At 43.6% G+C, this 22,432-nt stretch overlaps 1 protein-coding gene across 1 annotated transcript in view; it reads left to right on the top strand.

Moving 5' to 3' along the window:
* Nucleotides 1–1,927: 1,927 nt before the first annotated feature.
* tncb (tenascin Cb) overlaps nucleotides 1,928–22,432 on the top strand; it is a 31,284-nt gene continuing 10,779 nt past the window's right edge. The window contains exons 1-10 of the mRNA XM_028995490.1: nucleotides 1,928–2,221; nucleotides 10,742–11,301; nucleotides 11,505–12,725; nucleotides 12,847–13,110; nucleotides 13,870–13,985; nucleotides 14,592–14,745; nucleotides 17,190–17,459; nucleotides 17,915–18,100; nucleotides 19,718–19,807; nucleotides 20,259–20,522. Coding sequence (XP_028851323.1) covers nucleotides 10,830–11,301; nucleotides 11,505–12,725; nucleotides 12,847–13,110; nucleotides 13,870–13,985; nucleotides 14,592–14,745; nucleotides 17,190–17,459; nucleotides 17,915–18,100; nucleotides 19,718–19,807; nucleotides 20,259–20,522 — 3,037 coding nt within the window. The 5' untranslated portion in view covers nucleotides 1,928–2,221; nucleotides 10,742–10,829. The remainder of the gene's footprint in view (nucleotides 2,222–10,741; nucleotides 11,302–11,504; nucleotides 12,726–12,846; nucleotides 13,111–13,869; nucleotides 13,986–14,591; nucleotides 14,746–17,189; nucleotides 17,460–17,914; nucleotides 18,101–19,717; nucleotides 19,808–20,258; nucleotides 20,523–22,432) is intronic.

Raw genomic sequence — 22,432 nt, 5'->3', positions numbered from 1 at the left:
CAAGTGTCTAGTTTTCTGGACTTGGCAAAGCCCAAAAAAAAAAAAGAAAAATTGGATGACGGGGGAGATGCGTGTGGCTGTCAGCTGGGAAATCAAACCTGCTCGCCTCTCAACGTTGCCTGAATGTCACCACGGCTGCGGAGGCTTGACAAACAGAGGGAGCTCTTCTCCCACAGCAATTCCCCCTCGCCCATCCCTTCCTTCACCACAGAGGGAGGTGGGGTGTGACAGAAAGGTGAGAAGAGAAACAGATGGAGAGCAGCTCTGCGTCGAACCACCGGTGCAGGGACCCTGCGACTTGCTCCCCATGCACTCGCACTCTCATTTTAAACCAGGCTATACATAGACATGCGGACTTTATATACATATACATACAACCGGTTGCTTATAGCCTATCATCATCCTCAGACCTCATTCAGCATCGATTGCTCTCACAGATTTCTAATGCAACTTTCTTGCTCTGATTAGGCTATGGGGAAAAAGTACAGTGAAACTAAGAAATATATGCAGAATAAATACTTTTTATACATAATACTGTATAGTCCAATATTGAATTATATCCAAGGTCGGTGTTCATATCTTCTGTTCACAAAAAAGTAGTTTTATTTGAAGATAAAATGATAATGATATGGGAAATCATTCATCTTATAGATGCATGTCACATGTACCACATGTACCACAGATCAAAGAACTTGTATTTTATTTATGCAAATTTTGTCTAGACCCTAGATGTAAAACAAAAGCACCATTTTAGACAATATTTTTATATTCTGTCCTTTATGGTAAATTATATTTCCATTGTAATTCTTGGACCCATATTTCATGCTCAACGACGATTCTATGTCACAAGCTTGACATGTGCATTTTGAAACAATGCTAACACACACACACACACACACACACACACACACACACAGAAGAGAGGCGTTCATCACTGTGTATGTGCATTAGAGAAGCGCTGCATCCTGCTGACTGGGAAGATTATTTTTCCACCTGGTAGATCAAATCAGACAGTCCTATTGGCTTTAGCGTCGCTGAAACGCCTCGTCCTGTTAGCATTCAATTACTTGTTTGCCGTGGTGTCTGGAAATGTAGCGCCTTTTTCGGTCCGGCTGGAAATGAGACCTAGATTAAATCCCCACGTTGACCAGGCATATCATCATTGATTCATGACTTATTGAGCAGAGACTGATGGGGGTTGATCTTCTCGTCAAAGCATTCTGATTCGTCCCCAGAGGGAACCCCGCTATTTCCACCACTGCCTTGCGTACCCCCTCCCAATTTCCTACTTCCCACCCCCACACCCCCCCGGAGGGCCTGTAGGGTCACGGTCGGACTTAATGAGCATCACCTCGTCCTCCATGGTGGCTCTTGGAGAATGATCTTCAACGTGCATCATTTCTCTGCCTCAAGCCTGGAGAGCAGTCACCATCATTTTCTTGTGCTGTTTGAAGTTGGAAGTCTGTCCAGACAGAAGGCTTTAGTCTTGTATTTTACTTTACCTGGAGTTCATCTTGGAATATTTAATAAAATTCATCAAGGAATGAATATTAAATGAACAGTTATTACTTTTTGTCAACAACAGAGCTTTCCAATTCGGAATATGACTGGGCTTACTTGGTGTGATATCCACCACCAGGAGCGTTGTTCAGGCTGAAACAGTTAGCACTGTAGCTTAGTCACATCTCCTGCATTTTGTTTACTTTGTAAGAATGCATCCAAAGGAGATACAGAGGCAGCTAATGGTCTCTCTCTCTCAGCCTGAAGGCATCCAGTTTCAACTCCTCGGTTTCCAATCGAGGTGGGGGGAGTGGGGTGGGCCTGGGGAGGGGAGGAGCAAGGTGGGGCGGGGCGGGTGTGTGTGCGTGGGGGGGGGGTTAATATATAAGAGAAGTAGGTGGGGAGAGGGGTCTGACCGCAAAGTGTCTAATGTTTAAGAGAAAGGGGATTTTCTCCCTCCCTCTCCCTTTAACTCACTCACTCACTCCCCTCTCTCCTTGGCTACAGCATCAGCAGGGTAGATGGCAGAGAGCGGCTGAAAGAGGAGAACTGGAGAGAGAGATAGAGAGAGAGACAGATAAAATGACACTACAGACACTTCGTTGAAGCGCAGAGAAAGACAGACAAGTTTTTTTTTTTATTCCCCCTCCTCTCTGTCTCACTTGTCCAACATTGGTTCACTCGCACTGGTTTTTATTTCCCCCCCCAGAATCTGCTAAAGGTAAGTTAACTTGGCACATTTGCCTGATATTTGGATGCTCTGTGGCCCATGATAGAAATTCATGTATATGGTCTTTATTATAGTTGAGCATGCTTGTGCAGGAGTGAATGAATGAATGGTAAAATTGTGTCGGTGTAAGAAGTTATGAATGAAGTGAGGGGTGGATTCTGACCGAGCTGGTCATCTCTTCTGCTTTCACGGGCAGTGTGAGATTTTCAGCAGAAACGAGGGGCTGTGTAAGGAAAGCCTGGCTTCCAGTCAGACCCTTCAGAAGGCTGCGTTTCCCTCTGCTCTATTAGCAATCGCTTAAGGCTGTCCATTATAGTTTATGAGGGAAGTTGCTCTCATCTTTTCTTTTTTCTTTTTGGCACTCTGCAATTACTGGGCTCTGCTGAGTGTTGCTAGGCTTTCACTGGTAGCGGCGGCGGGGTAGCGCGGCGGGGGGGGGGAGTTGACAACGGCCATCCAGTACTTCCCTCCGTCTCTGTGAGTGGAGGAGCTCAGTGCCGAGACAGGCTGAGGCAGCGTGGGCTGCTGTACCTGCAGACACGATTGCAGCTCATCATGAGAGTCCTCTGGTGTGTGTGCTGTTGCTTCGGGGTGTGTGTATATGTGTGTCTGTCATATAGAACGGAGGAAGTGTGTTGAGAGAAGAGGACGTGCACACTGACACACTGAGTGGGGGCTGGGGAGGGGGGGGGAGACCACCAGGACCCCCCGGCACAGAGTGGCTTGAGAGAATTGTTATAGGCAATCTAGAACCTCAAATTTCTCGCTTTCTTCAAAGTCTCAAAAACCTTTTTTTATGAATGTGTCATTAGATTTAATAAAAGATAATATGAATTTATAATTTCTTTAGATTTGAAGGTCTGGTTCAAAATAAGAGTCTGGAAGGCTGCCGAAATATGATACGTTGCACCATGTGTGGTCAAGACCATGTGTTTGGTGGCACTTTTTAGTACCAGCCCATCCTGTGAGCATCAGGTCTTGACGGTTGTATCCTGGTGCCTGCTGCTGATTGGCGTTGCCTCGGCGTGATGTGTAAATGTTTTATGATGCTGTGTGCGGAGCTTCCATTGACGGCTCGGCTCCAGTATGAGTGGGAATGGGAATGGGGCTTTTGTTTGGACAGCTGTTTCTCCAGCGCCTCCTAAAGTGGCGATGCACTTGGAGAAGCTTGTCCCATAGTGGGCTTCTCTTGGTGGGGGCTAGACCTCACAGAGCTTCCCGATGGTTTCTGAATGCATAATTGAAGAGAAAATGTCACAGAGGCATATCAGAGGATACATTTTCAGCTCAGCACTTTTCATGTATGTTTCTCCATTTCTGCTCTTCATCATGAAGCCTTTATCATGTATAGATAGTGCCGCAATATTTCCTGCCTTATATAATACTGTTTATATATATATATATATATATATATATATATATATATATATATATATATATATATATATAAAAATTGTGCACATGTACCAATTGATCATAGTGATTGTTATTATAATAATGTCCTTAAAATATTCACTTATCAGATGGATGAAGTGATCCAGTTCCCTACCACCTTAATAATAATCACAATCCATTTAGGGATTAATTCCTTTCCCATAGTTTTTCCATAAATGCAGCTGAGCTGGTCGTCTAAAAGCCAACGGAGAAAATATATTTTAAAAAGATTCCTCTTAAGAATGCAGCACGTTAAACTGCTTCAGTCCCAGATGGTTTTTAATGTCTGTCTGATGCTAATGCGCAAGGGTGCATAAGAGGCCACTGAGGCTGTGTGGAGGATCTTTTGTGTGACTCACGTCTTCATTGCGTCCAAGGGGTGAGCACATGCGATCGGCCAGCACCGCGGCACATCTGACTGTGGACCCGAGCCAGTGACCCCCTCGCGGTGGAATGCATGCACCATTACTTGCCCAGGATCAGCCAGGCCTTTTTCAGCACAGCAGATGGGTTAAAATAGGAAGTGTGCGAGGGGGTGCCCATTGGTGCAGAGGTCACTGGGCTCATGCATGTGTGTGAATGGGTGACTCTTCCAGCAGGACCACGCAACACACTTAGTGCCTCCGCCTCAGACAGCGCTAAACAGATGTCCCAGTGTCACAGCCAACATTCCTGTCTCTATTTCCTGACAGGAGAAAATCCGACTTTCCCCTCATAAATTGCATTTTGGTCTTAAATGCAAAAAGTTGATTTTTAAACCAGAGAGAATAATTTTTAATAATTTTTAATATTTTATTATTTATTATTTCTAAGAAAGTTTGTAGACTTCTATGGATCTTGTCCCCTTTGTGCTCCACACTTTCCACTACTGAACACAGTCATGTTTTAGTGAGAACGGATCTAGGACCAAGGACAGTGAAATATCCAGCAGAGTCAGGAAGTGCTGCCAGGGAGCGCTGCTGCAAATGGTTTCCTGGAAAAAAAAAAAAAAAGACGCCAATTATTCCTTCTTCGCCGGTAAGCATTTTCTTCTCCTATGCAAACATGAAATAAGCCCCCTGACTCCGTCTGCTCCCCTAAACGGGAAGTGCGTGTGAATAGACGATTTCTCTGCCTGTGCCTAAGTGGTCGTCGGCAGCCTGATTGTCATGAAGTCCAAGCAAATTGATTAACGAACGAACGAGTGTTGGGCAGACAGCGACCTGTCATGAAGCGCCATGCTCATCTGAGCCATAGATTGGGTTACCTGCATGGAAGGTGAATGGAACCTGAGAGCACTCACCTCCATAATTCACCCGTCTCACTCTGTTACCTTCACCCAACTGTGGCTCGAATTTCAAAATAATACTGTGTCGTAGTAGAGCAACACTTAGTGAAAGTGGTTTTGGAATATAATTGTATTAATAATAAACAGTTTGGTCTGGTTCTAAAATCTGGCTGAGCAAAACCAATCAATACTCACATACCTTTGACTAAGAAGGTCAATTTTTTTTCTAATATATTGCTAAGCTTCCATAGCCTGTTGATGAACTAAATTACTTTGGGGAAGAAAAGTCATCAATAATATATATAATAAGACATTTTTGCTTTGTGATTGGCAGAGAGGAATTCTCTTTAAAAAGTCACACCACCTTAATTAACTCGTTCTGTGAGGTGATAAACACCAGCCACCTATGGTACATTCATACAGCATGCATGTGTTGTAAAGAGCTTGCGAATAATGCAGCTCATCAATAACAGCATACACCCAGTGGCAATAATGAATGACACATATTCATTAGACAGTGCCAAGCAACAAATTGCTTTGCCGTCACATATATAATGCACAAGAAATGTATACAATAATAAAAATGTAATGATTTGTCATCAGTGTGGTTTTTATGTGATGTATCTGATGTACAACAGGCCCTTAAGCTGATGTACAACAGCTTAAGGGCCTATGAAAAAGTGCAAAGTGGCTCACGTTTTACCAGGTTGTAAAAAAGGAAAAAAAATATGAAAAGGGGACTGAACACAGAGGTCCTGGCAACCATGCGCAAAAAAAAAGAGAACTAGACTGTTCATAAAAAAAAACAAAAAAAAAAACACATTCTGGCAGCAACTGAGGTTACACTAATAAATGAAAGGTCACTGGTGCTCGGAGTGTAAAGTGAGTCTGAGAATAGCAATAAGTCAAACCTTCCTCCAACCCCTCACCCCACCCAAAACTCTTGTGGGAAAAAACATAATTTATAGATTTGCTTTAAGCATTTGTGAAAGACATTCCCTAGACCTTCAGTTCAGTTTTAGCCATATCAGCACTGCTCTGTTCACCTTTGGCAATGTCAGTGTACCCAAGAGCTTTGTGAGCAGTATGAGAGGAACCATGAAAACCCCTTCGGACCCCCTGGGCAGTCTTATCACTCTTGCACACTCCTATCAGTGCCATCAGATCTTCCAGCGTCATTACAGACCTCAGAATAAGTGTTTGGAGTCATAGAACACTGTTTGACTTTGATTAAATTTTGGTTACATTTCTTCAGGGCTATCTACAGGTCTGACCGTTATTTCAATTTTAGGTTTCCAATGGGTAGTTTTGAAGAAAACCTTTGCAGAGTCCCTTTTGCCTTCAGTGCATGTTTTCTGCCACAATGCCTCCTTTAAACCTAAATGCCAAGGATGACACAACCAGTCAAGGGTCACTTCATGTGATATTTGAGGAGCCTTCAAATGCTGCAGGGTTATATTTGGTTATTATGATAAAAAAGTGATTTTACTTTGAACCTGATTGCTGAACCCTGTCTTTGGGCAAAGATGATTACCCTTTGAAGTGGGGTTTGAACAATTTGAGAGACTAATAACTCAGCTGACAATTGACAGTGCATGAGTTTTGAGTCTACAATTCAGTGGAGGATCTTCTGGTGAGGATTGACAGAGGTAAAAAACCATGAGATGATTCATTAGATACTGTGATATCTGCTACCACTTGGATGGTGGAGTGGCTTCTAAAATCTCCCGTAGATGTCGTTTTGGACGACGAGCTGGTCACTGATGGCCGCATCATGCAATTTACATCATCTCTATAATCATGAACCATTTGGATACTCGTGGAATATTCTGAAAGAGAATAGACAGGATTTAGGAACACGTTTGTGATCCAAGAACATGAATACCACCATTGATCCAGTATCTAAACAACAAACATGCTGTAATGAATCCTGGAAAAGAAACTATGTTTGATGATTACGACATGCAACTGCCAGCATCAGAATCAACTGGCTGACTCCACAACTCATTATTGAGTAACTTCAGAGATGAAAAAGTTTACATCTACCTCCACCTGAAGGGCATTGAATCATGAGTTCTCTGACACCATACCGAGGACCTTATGTCCCATTAGCTTCAATGAATGTAGAAAGGGTGCCCATTTTTTAATTCTTACTTCGGGGGTTCAGTGATGAATCCAAATCCAAATCTTGTGCTGTGAGTATAGTAGTGGGAATAGCTTTTCCTTGTATCTGAGCACTGTTACAGTAACCGCCAGAGCATTCGGATGGCACCTCTCAAGGTGAATCTAGTCCCGAGACAATGAGCGCCCATTCAGCACTGCCGGGCGACCCAGATTAAGGCTGTCTCCCATAGACAGCTAACGCTTTTTTTTTTTTTTGGGGTTGACCTACAAAACTAGGCAAGCTTGATAATGCTACAGAAGCTGAGAAAGAGACAGACACTTTTACATTTAGCTGTAGACCGTAACTAAATATTTATATATGTATTATGTTCACTGTGATTATTATATCCCCAGGAGAAGGTGTTAGTGAAACAATATGTATGTATGTGGCAATAAGTATAACCTGTATATCCATATGTAAAATAGTCCTATGTGAATCTGAAAATATGGATATGGTTTGGATGTTTGGATGTCTATTTTTGATGTTATATTGGGATCATTTTCAAAGGCACCCACAGCAGTTATGGATTCTGTTTTATATTATACAGTGAGTGCATCCAGTATTTTGCTTGATTAGCTGTATGGCCATTTGATTAGCTGTATGGTAAAAGTTCCTCATCCCAAAACCTTTGAATTAATGCAGATTCTTGTCATACGAACATGCATCAAGGATGACCACGATAAAAAAACAAAAATGTGTCTCAGACAAGTCCATCGGAAAGCCATGAAGGTGAGAAAAAAAAACTTTAGAAACACTTATAGTCACAAAAACTGGGAGAGACACACAGACACACACAAAAGCTTTTAATGGGTTCTGACCTTCAACGTTTATAAGAAATAAAGAAAGAGAGTCAGACGTCTAATCCAAGTTACTTTCATTGACTGCAAATTTTAAACACTTACTTTTTAAACAGCAGCTTTCCTTTTCTGAAAAATATTCAGAATAAGAGTGCAAATTTGATTCATTAAATGCAGTCAGTTTGCAAATTAGCCCAATGATTGTTTTGAGAGTTTGCAGCACTCCATAAATTGAATTGTGTAGCTGTAATTCATCATCAACACTTGAGGCTGAAGGTTACTACGGGCCGAAGCAGGAAAGCCAAAGACGTAAAGTAGTCCTTCAAATCTCAATTGTGCTACGATCCCAAAGGTTAAGCAAACACTTCTCGTAATGTTTACCCACAGAGCATCTTTCATGCTGGCACTCCTTTGCTTTTTTTAAATGCGTGCGTGAAATTGACCGGCCTCTTATTTCCAATGTGCTGATGGACAATTTTTCACGAGTCATAAAAGCATGGGCTCCGTGTGCGGTAGCCACACAACTGTGCAACTGCCATAGTCAGCATCGAGGAGACACATAATGCCAGACTAATTTAGACCACTTGCACTTAAAATGTGTGCCAGCAGGTTCCCGCTGGTGCAATTCTCTTCGCATGAGATCCATAGCAGCCAAGTGGTTTTGTTAAAGGTCTGAGAAGCTGACTCAAAAAGGAAAACAAGGCACGGCATTAAAAAGAGCCAGTCATATTGTGTCTCGTCCATCTGTATGTGCCAGTACTCAACAGCATTAGCATTTTGCCCTGGCCGCAGCAAATGTCTTGACATAGTGCCAAAGGAGGGAGTCTGCCATTGTTTAGCCTGGAGGGGAGAAAGAACTACTGTTGGTGCCTTGTTGCCCTGGTTTGAAGATCCCCTCACTGTTCTGCATATTAATACCTCTCCTTAAGTAGGCAAGTGGGGCAAAGATGTTTAAAAAAGATGATTTTGTCAGGTTCCTTTCCAATGTGGCGCTTTGTGGAGTCATTCATTTCGTGGAACTGACTTTCCTTGGTCAGAGGGTTTAAGCGTTATTTTAGATGGTTAGACAAAGACTGGATTGGTCTCGCAGTGCTGCTCGGAACCTTTATTTGAGATCCTTGTGGAGACAAGCCAGTCCGGTAAGTGAAAAAGCTTGACCATTCAGCTAGAACTAAAACCCTCATCGCGCCTCAAAGCAATTTTCTGGCTATTTTGTTTGATTTAATCCCTGGTTTGTGATGCCTGGGGACCGGGGGTAGGTTCCAGTGGGAGGAGGAATCCGGATCAGGGGTGTGGGTGTTGAATACCCCCAAGGGCCCAGATCTGGATACGTCAAATCCATCCACCAATCTATCAAGCCAGGCATGCATCCATACTGCATCCATCATGAACGTGCTCACTGCCGTCTGTCTAATCAGGGCCACAGGGCAGGGCCGTGGGATCCCTCCCGCTCCGGCTCATCTGTCAGCCCTGCTAATCACGGGACAGCTGAGGAGCGGCGGTCCCGGCAGCTCCGCTCAGGAAATTACCTGCAGATGACCTGGCAGTGTCACTGACCGTCAGTCCCCCGGCCTCTCACAGCCTTTGAGATTTATGACCCCCACTGTTGCTCAGTGCCTTTCACATTGAGGGTTTTATGATTGACCACCCATAGCCACAGTTACATTTACATTTACATTTACAGCATTTATCAGACGCCCTTAGCCAGAGCAACTTACAATCAGTAGTTACAGGGACAGTCCCCCCTGGAGCAACATAGGGTTAAGTATCTTACTCAGGGACACAGTGGTAGTAAGTGGGATTCGAACCCGGGTCTTCTGGTTCATAGGCGAGTGTGTTACCCACTAGGCTACTACCACCCTTGTTACTACCACCCAGTTACTATTGTGGTCGTTATAAAGTACTTTATGGATAGAGTTTAATTTTGTGACGTTGTTTAGGGTGATAGGGAAATACTGTTTTTTCTTAATACAGCTTGGTTTATAAATGAATCATTTGTTTATTCATGATTAAACTGCATGTGGATTACTTCCCAGTCCAGGATTTACTAAAAAAAAAGATTGTGATTCAATTAAAAAGCCATTTAAAAAAGACTGATATGGGAGGCAAAATAAATGTGCTGAGTCAATATTTCATTTTTCGCATTTCACAGCCACACTTCTTTAAGGTCACGTTCCAATTTCACAGGAACCGTGTTGATATTTGCAGCTAATTTGCTCCCTGACCTGCGGCAGAAAAGCTTTCATAAGTTTCACTGCTGAAAACAAAAGCTCTTTCTACAAAGAGAAGTAACACGTCTCTCTGGTTCTATATGACCCACACACCGAACAAGGCAGGAAGGCTGCTGCAGACAGGAAATGGACTGCTGATCTGCAGATTTCTGCCAAAATGTGGGGTCATAACTCACTCACTGACCAGTGCGGATGATCTCCCTTCTCACATGTTAATCTGTCATTTTGGGCTGTGGTCTCAAGCATCATGTGATGTTGAGATTCCACCCAGTGCAGGTGTTGCCTGATGGAAGCAGAAAAACAAACTCCAGAACAAGGTCAGACGTCACGTGGGCATCAATTATTTGCCAGCGTTATGAGAATGAATACAAAGTCGGCTTCCACTAACCCCGTGTGTTGGTCCCCTGCTGTGTTGTGTATTGTGAAAATGGGTCACAGCACCATATTGAGTTGTTCTTTTGGAGATGGCAACAGTAGTCGCACACTTTGCTGCCTTTGATCCACAATGGCAGGCAAGATAAAACAAGCAAACGTACATTTTAGGTCACTGTTGCAAGAACTCACACACTTATATTGTGACGTGATAAGCCTAACGCTTTTCTATTCTTTTCTTTGTAGTGTATAACAGCATTTGCGGGGGATACAGATCAGTTCCAGTTTTCACCCTGCCTTCAACAAAACTGAGTCCCACCGGGAACTGGTTATCATGAGGTTGAAAAGGCTGCTCCTGAGTTGTATGCTTACAACCATCCTGGTCCAGCTCTGCAGTGCTGGCTTAGTGAAGAAGGTGATTAGACACAGAAGAGAGACCTTACATCCTCAACCTAATGAAAACGTGAGCCTCCCACACCCGGACCAGCCTGTGGTCTTCAACCACGTCTACAACATTAATGTCCCTTCCACCTCCCTCTGCTCTGTGGACCTGGAGTCGCCTGGAACAACAGACCTAAATCCCAAATCTGCCCCGTCTGACATGCACACAGAGCACACTGTAGATGGGGAGAACCAGATAGTCTTCACCCACCGCATCAACATCCCCAAGCAGGCTTGTGCATGTGACAACCACCTTCCTGACCTGAAGGATCTCCTGAACCGTTTGGAAATGTTGGAGGCTGAGGTGTCTAGTCTGAGAGAGCAGTGTACCAGTGGGGCAGGATGCTGTGGAGCTCAGGTTACAGGTAAGAGCTGGGTCATGTGGTGAAATCTTTGAATGTTAGCAGATCTTTGTCAGTAATCCCTTTGATGTCAAAACAGAGGAGTGGTGCTGCATTTAACACCTCTTTGATCATAACTCATCATTCAAGGATCGTCTCAGTGTTCCTTTCTTGGGTGTTGTGGCATATCTTCAAATGCACTTTAACCTTTTCATGTGGCTCCTCAGGTGAAGTTACCACTAAGCCCTACTGTAATGGCCGTGGCAACTACAGCATGGAAACCTGCAGCTGTATTTGCGAACCCGGCTGGAAGGGCCCAAACTGCACTGACCCCGAATGCCCCGGCGACTGCCAGGACCAGGGTCGCTGCGTGGATGGGAGGTGCGAATGCTTTGATGGCTTTGCCGGTGACGACTGTGGGATCGAGCTGTGTCTGGTAGACTGCGGGGACAATGGCGAGTGCATCGATGGATCCTGCATCTGCGAGGAAGGCTTCATCGGTGAAGACTGCTCCCGGACCAACTGCCTGAACAACTGCCTGGGCAGAGGCCGGTGTGTTGAGGATGAATGCACATGCGATGAGCCTTGGACAGGCCCTGATTGCTCTGAGCTCATCTGCCCCAATGACTGCTTCGATCGCGGCAGATGCAACAATGGCACATGCGAATGTGACGAGGGCTTCACCGGGGAGGACTGTGGGGAGCTTATGTGTCCTGGCAACTGCAACAACCGTGGCATGTGTGTGAATGGCCAGTGTGTCTGCCACGCAGGCTACACTGGAGAGGACTGCTCTAAACTCACATGCCCCAATGATTGCCACCAGAGGGGCCACTGCTTCAATGGAAGGTGCATCTGCGATCCAGGCTTTGAAGGGGAGGACTGCGGAATACTCTCTTGCCCCGACAACTGCAATGACAGGGGCCAGTGCGTGAATGGGGAGTGCATTTGCGACGCGGGTTATCAGGGAGAAGACTGCTCAGAACTCTCCTGCCCCAACAACTGCCTGGAACGCGGCCAATGCGTAAATGGCAAATGCGTCTGTGAAGAGGGATTTGCCGGTGAAGACTGTAGCATCAAGACCTGCCCCAATGACTGCTTTGGTCAGGGAGAGTGTGTGGATGGCAAGTGTGTCTGCCATGCTGGCTTCACTGGCGAAGACTGTGGTGAACTGACCTGTCCCAACAACTGCCACAGCCGTGGACAATGTGTGAAGGGCCAGTGCGTCTGCCACAGAGGGTTTACTGGGGAGGACTGCAGCCAGAAGACATGTCCCAACAACTGCCTTGACCGTGGGTATTGTGTAGATGGGAAGTGTATGTGCTTTGAGGGTTACACTGGAGCAGACTGCTCAGTGCTTACCTGCCCTGGGAACTGCAATGACCAAGGACACTGTCTCAATGGAGTCTGCATCTGCGACATGGGATATATTGGCGATGATTGTTCACAGGGTAGGTGGAGTTAAAAAAAGGATACAGCCTTTGCATTCATTTACACATATTCCCATGAAAAACATATTGCCAGAAATACCTTGTATCTACCTTGATTTTGTGATTTTTTCTCTTTCAAAAGTCTCTCCGCCCAAAGACCTCACAGTAGTTGAAGTCTCCCCAGAGACAGTGGACCTGTCGTGGGTCAACGAGATGTTGGTGACTGAGTACCTCATCACCTACGTTCCCACTGCTGTTGGAGGACTGGAGCTGGACATGCGAGTGCCTGGTGGAAGGAACACTGCAACCATCATGGAATTGGAGCCTGGTGTTGAGTACCTGATCAGTGTCTTCGCTGTTCTCAACAACAAAATGAGCCTCCCTGTCAGCGCGAGAGTGGCCACACGTAAGTAGTCTGTATGGAAAACTTGGGATACAAATATGCCTGGTTACCAAAGTTGATATGTTTCACAGGACAGGACTTCACAGTTGATATGTTTCACAGGACATGATGCATCTTGAAGACCAAGGGTTGAATTTCGCACACTACTGGTGCTAGACTAAGAAGGAAAGGACATGAGTGGCTTTAAAACAAGCACCAGAGGCTAGCATCTGACTTGCAATAATTAAAATTTGGCCAAGAATCGAAAATGAACACTTAATAAAACAAGTTTAAAACATGTGAAACACGATTACCAATCACTGAAACAAATTTACAAGCAGTGAATCATACGGAAAGGATAGGATACAATAGACCAGACGTTCATGTTCGCTGACGCACAAGCTCGACCCAACCTGACTAAATTGAACTCAAACTCTCCTACTTCTCCTATGGTCTCCTATGGTCTAAGCTCTACTTCTCCTACTTCTCCTATGGTTTCCTATGGCCTAAGCTCTACTTCTCCTACTTCCCCTATGGTCTCCTATGGCCTAAGCTCTACTTCTCCTACTTCCCCTATGGTTAAGGTAACTGCAGTCCATAATTTAGTGGAGAAATGTGTGGTTCCGAGCCACAGGAGGATGGGAAACTGTTCTGTTCTTGTTTTGTCAAGGAGAAGCAGCTGACGATTCTTCGAACAATCTCTACTGACCAATTCCGGGTTTATGTTGTGTCTGTCGTGGGCTTCTGTAAATTAATGGTCCCTTTAATTAATCATCTGCTTAGATCTGCCGGAGCCCGAGGGACTGAAGTTCAAATCGGTGAGGGAGACCTCAGTGGAGGTAGAATGGGACCCCCTGGACATCCCCTTTGATGGCTGGAATCTCATCTTCCGAAATACAGTGAGTCCTCCACATACTTTATCCCATCACTACTTTGGGGAGGCCTGTCCAAATAGCTCTGTGGTAGAAATAGTAGTAGCCTGGTATGTATTTAGTTTTAAGCCTCAAGCTGAGAAAAGAAAGCTGATGTCGGCTGATTCACAGAGGATGCTGTCTGTCTCGCATTCTGTGGTTTGTTGTGTAAAACCATCTAGGAACCTTCTGGCGACAGTTCAAGTGACCATATGCCGCAGAATCATTATTGTTTCCACAACTCTTTGTTTTTTGTCCCCAAACCAAAAACACATCCAAACTCTATCCTTTCATGAACTTCTCGGTAGGCTTATTCACTGGTTCATGTCAATGATTACAATATCTGATAAAAGGGGTTGACCAGAGTAATGAATCAGTAGCATTTCTTCAATTAAATATTTTCCATTACTTCCATTTTTCCAATGCCAGGTTTTATGTCTGCTCATTAAATCAACATTAGACTTCATCTCATTATATCCTCAATGTAAATTTTATTTTAACTTAGCAGTGTCAATTAAGAATCTATAGAATGCAGTTGGGCAGCAAAGTTAGTGGCAACGTCGATGATGTTCTCTTTACCTTTTGCGTTCACAGAAAGAGGAAAATGGAGAGATTCTGAATGCTCTTAGTCCACCCGAGACCACCTTTGAGCAGTCCGGCCTGGGGCCTGGCCAGGAGTACGAAGTCAAGCTGCAGGTGGTAAAGAACCACACAAGAGGACCCCCTGCGCGGCAGAACGTTGTAACAAGTGAGCAGCTGTTCTAAGTCATTAACAAGTGCCAGTTTGGAAAGAGGAAAAAAACTTCTCAAGGATAAAAACAGAAAAGGATTAAACTTGAATCAAGATGAATCACTTCGTAGTTTAGCTTTTGAAGGTGCTTTAAAAAAAAAAATCAATGGCAAAAAAGAAACTTTCTAACTATAGAACCAGCTGACTAATAGAACGTCTGTCCTCCCTCTGTCTTTCTCTCACTTGAAAAGGTGATGGAGCTCACAGATACATTGGCTACTCAAGGGGGATCGGTGCACAGCCGTTGCTGTGGAAGCCGATTCCTGTCTTCTCTCGCTGACATTTAAAGTCTAGGTGTGCTATTTCCTTCAGCGGTGGCATTTAATCTGAGCTACCCCGAAACGTCTGACCTCACTCGATCTCATTAAAAATGTCTCATTGCTCTTTATTGGATGATGCCTGATTTATTTGATGCACTGACAACAACTGCAAGAAATTGTCCTTGCTGGCAAACTGGTTGTGAAATTTGAAAGCAGAGTACAATGCAGCAGAACTGAATTGTGGGTAAGCAAATGGACAAAAAGGTCATGCAACCCACACTGGTTCAGTTTGGGAATGCACAACAGCATCAGAGTTTTAGTTTGCGTTGACACAAAAGTGGTCCAATCATCAAAATGGGGCATTGGCGGCCTAGTGGTTAAGGAAGCAGCCCCGTAATCGGAAGGTTGCCGGTTCGAATCCCGATCCGCCAAGGTGCCACTGAGGTGCCACAGAGCAATGACCGTCCCCACACACTGCTCCCCGGGTGATGGTTAAAAGCACAGGACACATTTTGTTGTGTCACCGTGTGCTGTGCTGTATATCACAATGACATTCACTTTACTTTACAAATCCGATTTTTTGCCCATACAGTACAGTTTGGACACACCTTCTCATTCAATGTGTTTTTTTTTATTTTCATGACCATTTGAATGAACACATGAGGAGTTATGTACTTAACAAAAAAAAGGTGAAATAACTGAAAACATGTTTTATATTCTAGTTTCTGCAAAATAGCCGCCCTTTGCTCTGATTACTGCTTTGCACACTCTTGGCATTCTCTCGATGAGCTTCAAGAGGTCGTCACCTGAAATGGTTTTCCAACAGTCTTGAAGGAGTTCCCAGAGGTGTTTAGCACTTGTTGGCCCCTTTGCCTTCACTCTGCGGTCCAGCTCACCCCAAACCATCTCAATTGGGTTCAGGTCTGGTGACTGTGGACTTTTTTGTAACTCCACATGTGTTCATTCATAGTTTGGTTCATTCAACTTTTGGCCTGTAAGTGACAGATTTTTTCAAGAAATTGTAAGTAGTACAAGTAATATGGACAAGTAAATGTTTTCAATTTTTTATTTGGGCCACTTTAATATGAAGCCATAAAGGAGATAAAGTTCAGATTTTTTCCAGTGAGATTTCAGCCTGGATGGGGAAATTAAAATAAATGTTTTTTTGTGGAAGTATACTGTGGTAGAGACAAGAATTCCACAATGTTTCTCCTCATCATCGCAACAAAGCGCATGTAGACGTTCTGCACCAAATTGATTTCTTGCTTCAATACAGTGACGTCTTTGCTACTGCACTTGTGCGTCATGATGCTTTTGTTGTGAACCATTCTCAATGAAATCTGATATTGGCCAAATTAAAAGGAATATGGTGAACAGACAAACAAATATCATATCTGAGCAGAAAATTGAGCATTAAGGCCTGCATTCTGAAACGTGTTGAAACCCGGGCCAGTGTTCCATTTACACGTGGTTTAGAAACATTTTTGTTATTGTGCAACCACAAAAAAGGTTCCAGGCCCCTCTTCCTTACGTACGTTACGATTCAAGCATGGCAGACAATGTGCCAGGGAAAACAAAGCCACATGTGGCAAAAACATTATGGGCTTGGTATTTCCCGTTCATGCTGTTTGGTTTGGAAATATTTAAGCATTTTGGCATTGAGAAATGGCCTTTTTTCTGAAATACACAGTTCACCTTGGATATGGACAGTCTTTCAAGTCCTGTCGGCATTACATAAGGACCCCTTTCAGATCTACATACTTATTTTGGAGCTAATAGAAAAAATACATACGATTCCCTTGGGGTCGATAAAACAGCATTCTAAGACACAGTTCATATTCACACTCACTCAAACCTTCTTTAAGCTCAAATGTAGATTCTCTGTTTATCTAGAGCTCGCAGAAGGACAAGCTCTCAAAATTTGCTGCATGTGACGAATCAATTTACCCTCAATAAGAGCTGTGGGGTCTTCTGGGACTACTTGATCTAAAGGAAGTGCGGGTTAGGAAAATGCCATATATAAATGTATTTATAATCCCTCAAGAAAAGCCTCCCTGTGTATAATCTTAATATCCAAAAAAGTGAGAATTCTGTTTGTGAATAAAACAACATCCTGGCTTTTCTGTCTCGCCGGTCCTCCAGTGATCGATGCACCCAGCCAGGTGGATGTGCGCGAGGTGAAAGATACATCTGCCTTGGTCACCTGGTGGCAACCGGTGGCCCAGGTGGATGGCATGAGCATCTCTTATGGACCCACCTTTGATCGGACCGACAGCAACACAGCGGACCTCTCGGTTTTTGACACCCAGTACCACCTCAACAACCTTCACCCTGACACTGAGTATGAGGTATCTCTGATGGCAAAGAGAGGGGAGATGACCAGCGTGCCGGTCACTGAGACATTCCTCACAGGTGAGCGGAAAACTTCACATTTACATTTACAGCATTTATCAGACGCCCTTATCCAGAGCGACTTACAATCAGTAGTTACAGGGACAGTCCCTCCCTGGAGCAGTAAATCCACAAATCCCACTTACTACTCCCTGGTAGTAAGTGGGATTTGAACCCATGGTCTTCTGGATCATAGGCGAGTGTGTTACCCACTAGGCTGCTACCACCCTACACTATAGGCTGCATCTATACAATTATACAATGTGGATAGGAGCATCATCACAATTAAAATAGCATCAATAGTCATCTGTATATATAAACATTTAAAAGCTATTATAAAGCTCTTGGTATGGAATTGGCCTCCACATGTTCTTAAAGTATTTTGTGTAACCCTGTATTTATCAATTTTGAACCAATGTCCATGGGAAAGAATTCCCACTGATCCTGTTCAACACAATTACAATGGTATTTTCCAGACCTGGATGCCCCAACGGACCTGCATTCTGTGGAGCAGACTGATCAGAGCATTACTCTGGAGTGGAGGAACAGCAGGGCCAAGGTCATCAACTACCGTGTCAAGTATGGCCCTCTGTCTGGTGGAGAGCATGGAGAGCTGACTTTCCCCACTGGTCCCCAAGACACCACACAGGCTAAGATCACTGGTAGAGTATTTGCTTGAGTAGCACATTTGCTTGATGAGTTAGAATAGAGAATAGAGTGCCTTTATTGTCACTATATGCATGTACAATGAGATTAAAAGCAACTCCTTCAGTGCAGACATGAATGTAGAAAACAGAACAAGAAAAATACAGAATATACAAAATATACACATTTACATTTATGGCATTTATCAGATGCCATTTTCCAGCGTGACTTTCAATCAGTAGTTACAGGTACAGTCCTCCTGGAGACACTCAGAGTTAAGTGTCTTGCTCAGGGACACATTGGTGGTTAGGCGGGTGTATTAGCCACTAGGATGAAAAGTAAAATACAAGAACAAGAACTATCAATCATAATTTATGATAATCTGTTTCCTACTTCAGCTCTCCAGCAAAGTTAGCCGTTAATTGTAAATTGGCCTGCAACATGACACGACGACACAAAGACGTCTCGATAGCCATAATACCCCAGCACCCTGGACTGATGTAACTTACATTACGTGACGTAAGAAACTCACTGCTTGCCAGAAGAGGATGGGTTCCCAGACTGAGTCTCGGTTCCTCTTTCCATTATTGCCCCAGGAGTCACCTTTGGCCTGCTTGCTAGGGGCTTTGAGCCATGGATCTGATTCATATTGTGAGCTTGATATCCGATACAAATATAATATTGATGTTCGACACAAATAAAGATTGACTGATTCCGTCAAGTTGTTTTGCTTAGAGAAGCTTCAAAGCGTCTCTACCTTTTTTGTGCAAAATTGAAACGGTGAAATGCTTTTTGAGCCAAGCTTTTTTGTTTTCCCTAGGAAGCACCCTAAATTGCCAGTATCGGATTCAATGCACCTATTGTCAGAGGTTTCTTTTTGTCTCTGGAAATGTTTGCCGGGCCAGAAAAAGTGTCACTTTATCAGAAAATTGCTGGAGGGGACTGCTTGTTTTAGTGTCATACAATTAAAGTCAAGCCTTATTTTTGCCTAGCTGAGCCATTGTATGCTGCGCTTTGAGGTGGTCACTTTCTACCAACTGTGTTCCACTCCCGGTGAGGATTAAACAGCCAAAGATAAAACATATTCAGAACGGGTAATAGATTCTTTGTCTGTCCCAGTCCTTTGTCCTTGGCGGTACTGCAGCGTGGTCTGCAGTCTCTCTCTCTCTTTCTCTTTCTTTTCCCACACAGTTGTTATCGGTAATTGCCGTCACGCCTGCGATTTTATTGATAATGAGCTTCCTCAGCGTTAGGTGTCATTTCAGTCTGCAAGACTCCTGTGTGGTGACCCCACTTGGGGCTAATAAAGGAATTAAGAGTAGTAAATGAGTCAGATTTGGATGGGGTGGGCCCTCATTTGCAGAGCGCCAAAGGCGATCACTATGCCTTTTGCATTGTCGCAAATATTGTGTTTGGCCTGTGGCGATTCCCTATTACGGAGGACAGCTGGACTCAAGTGGCTCCACATCAAAGTCGAATGTTAATAAAGCCAACGTTGGGGGAGACATTTGAATTACAAATCAGGAAACACTATACTTTCTTTTCAAGTGCAGGATACAGAGTTCCTATTTCAAACACGGCCAGCTGATAAAATGATCAGGAGTTACATTTCATTTCTGTCCCTCTTTTGGAAGGCTTGAGACCTGGAACCGAATATGGGATGGGCGTGACTGCCATTAAGGATGAGCGGGAGAGTTTACCTGCAACTGTCAATGCTGTGACAGGTAAAGATGATTCCTTCTTTAAGATTTGCCTCTGGTCAGTATTAGACTGAGCCACATACAATGACAAATAAAATGGAGTTTTGCACCTTTAACTAATAGTAGGTCTGTAATATAAATTGATTAAATAAATTAATATGTACAGAGTGTATAACAGTGTATTATCTGAATTACAAACATGTATTTTCTGATACATTCACATGCTCCTTGAATGAGCTCAGTTCTTGTGAAGTTCTCAAAAATTTGGTCAGCTTATGTGCTTTTAATGATTTTAACAATTTGCTGTGCCAGTACCGATCTTGAAGCCACAACAAAACAAAAGGTAAATAGCTTTACCAAACTAATCAAGGACATGCTACTAGCTGTTATTGATCTGTTACAGTGACAATTGTTTTTTTAATGCATTCAATGCCACATAAATGCTGGTAAATTAAACTGGTTACTTTTTCTACAGACATTGATGCTCCAAAGGACTTGGAGGCCAGCGAGGCGACAGAGAGCACCCTCATCCTGATATGGCGTAGACCACTGGCCAAGATCGAGCTCTACAGGCTGGTGTTTGTGTCGGCCGATGGCAGACGGGAGGAGCTGGAGGTGCCGGGCGGTGTGAGTGATTTCACGCTGACTGGCCTGAGTCCTGGCATGCTGTACACCATCACCCTGACTGCAGAGAGAGGACAGAAGAAGAGCGGTCCAGCCACCATATCAGCATCCACAGGTCAGTCCATTTCAGTACCAAATTTGGTATTTCACCTTCATCACTGGAGACTTAATGTTCTATGCTGTGTAGAAAGAGTCCTTTATTCTGGAAAAAATCTCTTGTGGTTTCAGTTGTTGACTGGATAATGACTGGATAGGCTTTTTCATTATTATTTGTACTGGACAACTTCTCACCAGTACCCACATTCTCATTCTGGTATCTGGCACTGAAGTCGAATGCGGGCATGAATCGAACTCATTGTTGCTCGGAATTTCAATGGCTCCTCAGTCAAACCCTCATTTACTGCATTTGGTTTTATTTCACTCCTTGAAGAAACATGGGTAAAGACCAATGCGATCATAGCAGCAAATCCTGTGGGCTGTTTAACCCCCGCACCCCCCCAAACCAAACATTTCATAAAGTATGTAAAGTTATGCACGATCGTAACTATAAACTACACAGCTTTGGGCATAAACTGATATGACACAAGGGGGAAGAGCGCAGAAGGCCTAAATGTGGCTGTTTTTTCAAATCTGGCAAAGGTGGGAGCCTGAAATGGACAAGGTCTGGGCTCCACACAAAGCTCATTCATGTGATAATTGTCAGAGCGGGCCTGCTCCCCTCTGTTTTTGTCTGATTTGACCACGATGAACTGTGGGGTGGCTTGATAAATGGGCCACATGCTGAGACCCCTGTTACAACATAGTCTCCGAAATCGGCGGTGCTATAATCCGTGACATTCATTTAGGCAGGGCCATTATTATCTCCAGACACGGAGGGCAAACACGCATGGCACTCCTCACAGGCTTATGCCGGGACTGGAGCGATGGGGGGTAGGGAGTCTTAACTTGCTAGCGTTTCTCAATCGTTGGGATGCCATGTTCAGGGGATTACAAGATTCTGAATTGGAGTGCTTGAAGGTCAAATGGATCAATAAAGGATATATTACCTCATGATAAAAACCATGCCGTTATTTACATAGCTGATTGCATAGCAATACAAAAGACAGTGTATTTATTTAACCCTGTTTTTACTTCAGTTTTTGTTTTAGTATTAGGAGCCTGGAGCAGGAGATTTGGTTGACCTCTGTTCTTAAATGAATAATTTTCTGGGGCTCAATTTTATTAAGAACAGAGTTTGCATGTTGAGGAAAAAAAGCTCCTACAATACTTGTAGTAGAGCAAAAGCCATTGCATGTCCAAAAACTGCATGACCTCAAGACAGTCCCTATGAAATGTCCCTCCACATCTATGCTTGTGTTCATCGCATCTCTTTGCCGTTGGCATTTGAAAATGGATAGGATGACTGGCTGTGACCGAATGAGCTGTGGAGCTGCTGGGGAGAGCTGCACCCACAAAAAAATACTTTTAATGCAAGGAATGCAGGGGACGCCCAGCTTCCTGAACCAGATTGAATAAGACATAACAAAATGAATTAAAAAGGTTCAGTTCTTAGGCGTTTGTTTCCTTTTGGATTGCGGCTAAAGTCCTTTTATTTAACAATGTGACACAAAATTATAATCATCAGTCATAATAATTAAATTTACAACATATTTTTAATTAAATTAAATTACAAAAAAAATACCTATTCACAATACCCCAAAATTGTGCTTTAATATTTATTAAGTGTATAGAGTGCTTCATGTAACAATAATGATTATAGTGATACAATATAAACATCATAGACTATCTATAGTCACAAAGTAATACTGATTTAGCAGTAGCATGGTCATTTTATAGATTAGATAAATCTCCCCAAACACATAAACAAATTGAAGTGAATGTCAATCACAGAATCACAGAAAAAGTCAGTATGAAAATTGGTATGCAAACCTCTGACAAGGCTACAAATGGTGATTCCTTTTTGAAAATAGTGGTTTAACACCCCTTGCACTGTTATATAACGGTGCAGCTCCTAAACTGTGATCT

Source organism: Denticeps clupeoides, chromosome 11 (assembly GCF_900700375.1).
Source record: "Denticeps clupeoides chromosome 11, fDenClu1.1, whole genome shotgun sequence".
NCBI classification, from domain to species: Eukaryota; Metazoa; Chordata; class Actinopteri; order Clupeiformes; family Denticipitidae; genus Denticeps; species Denticeps clupeoides.
The sequence above is the reverse complement of the archived record's forward strand: the minus strand, read 5'-3'. Positions and strand labels throughout refer to the sequence as shown.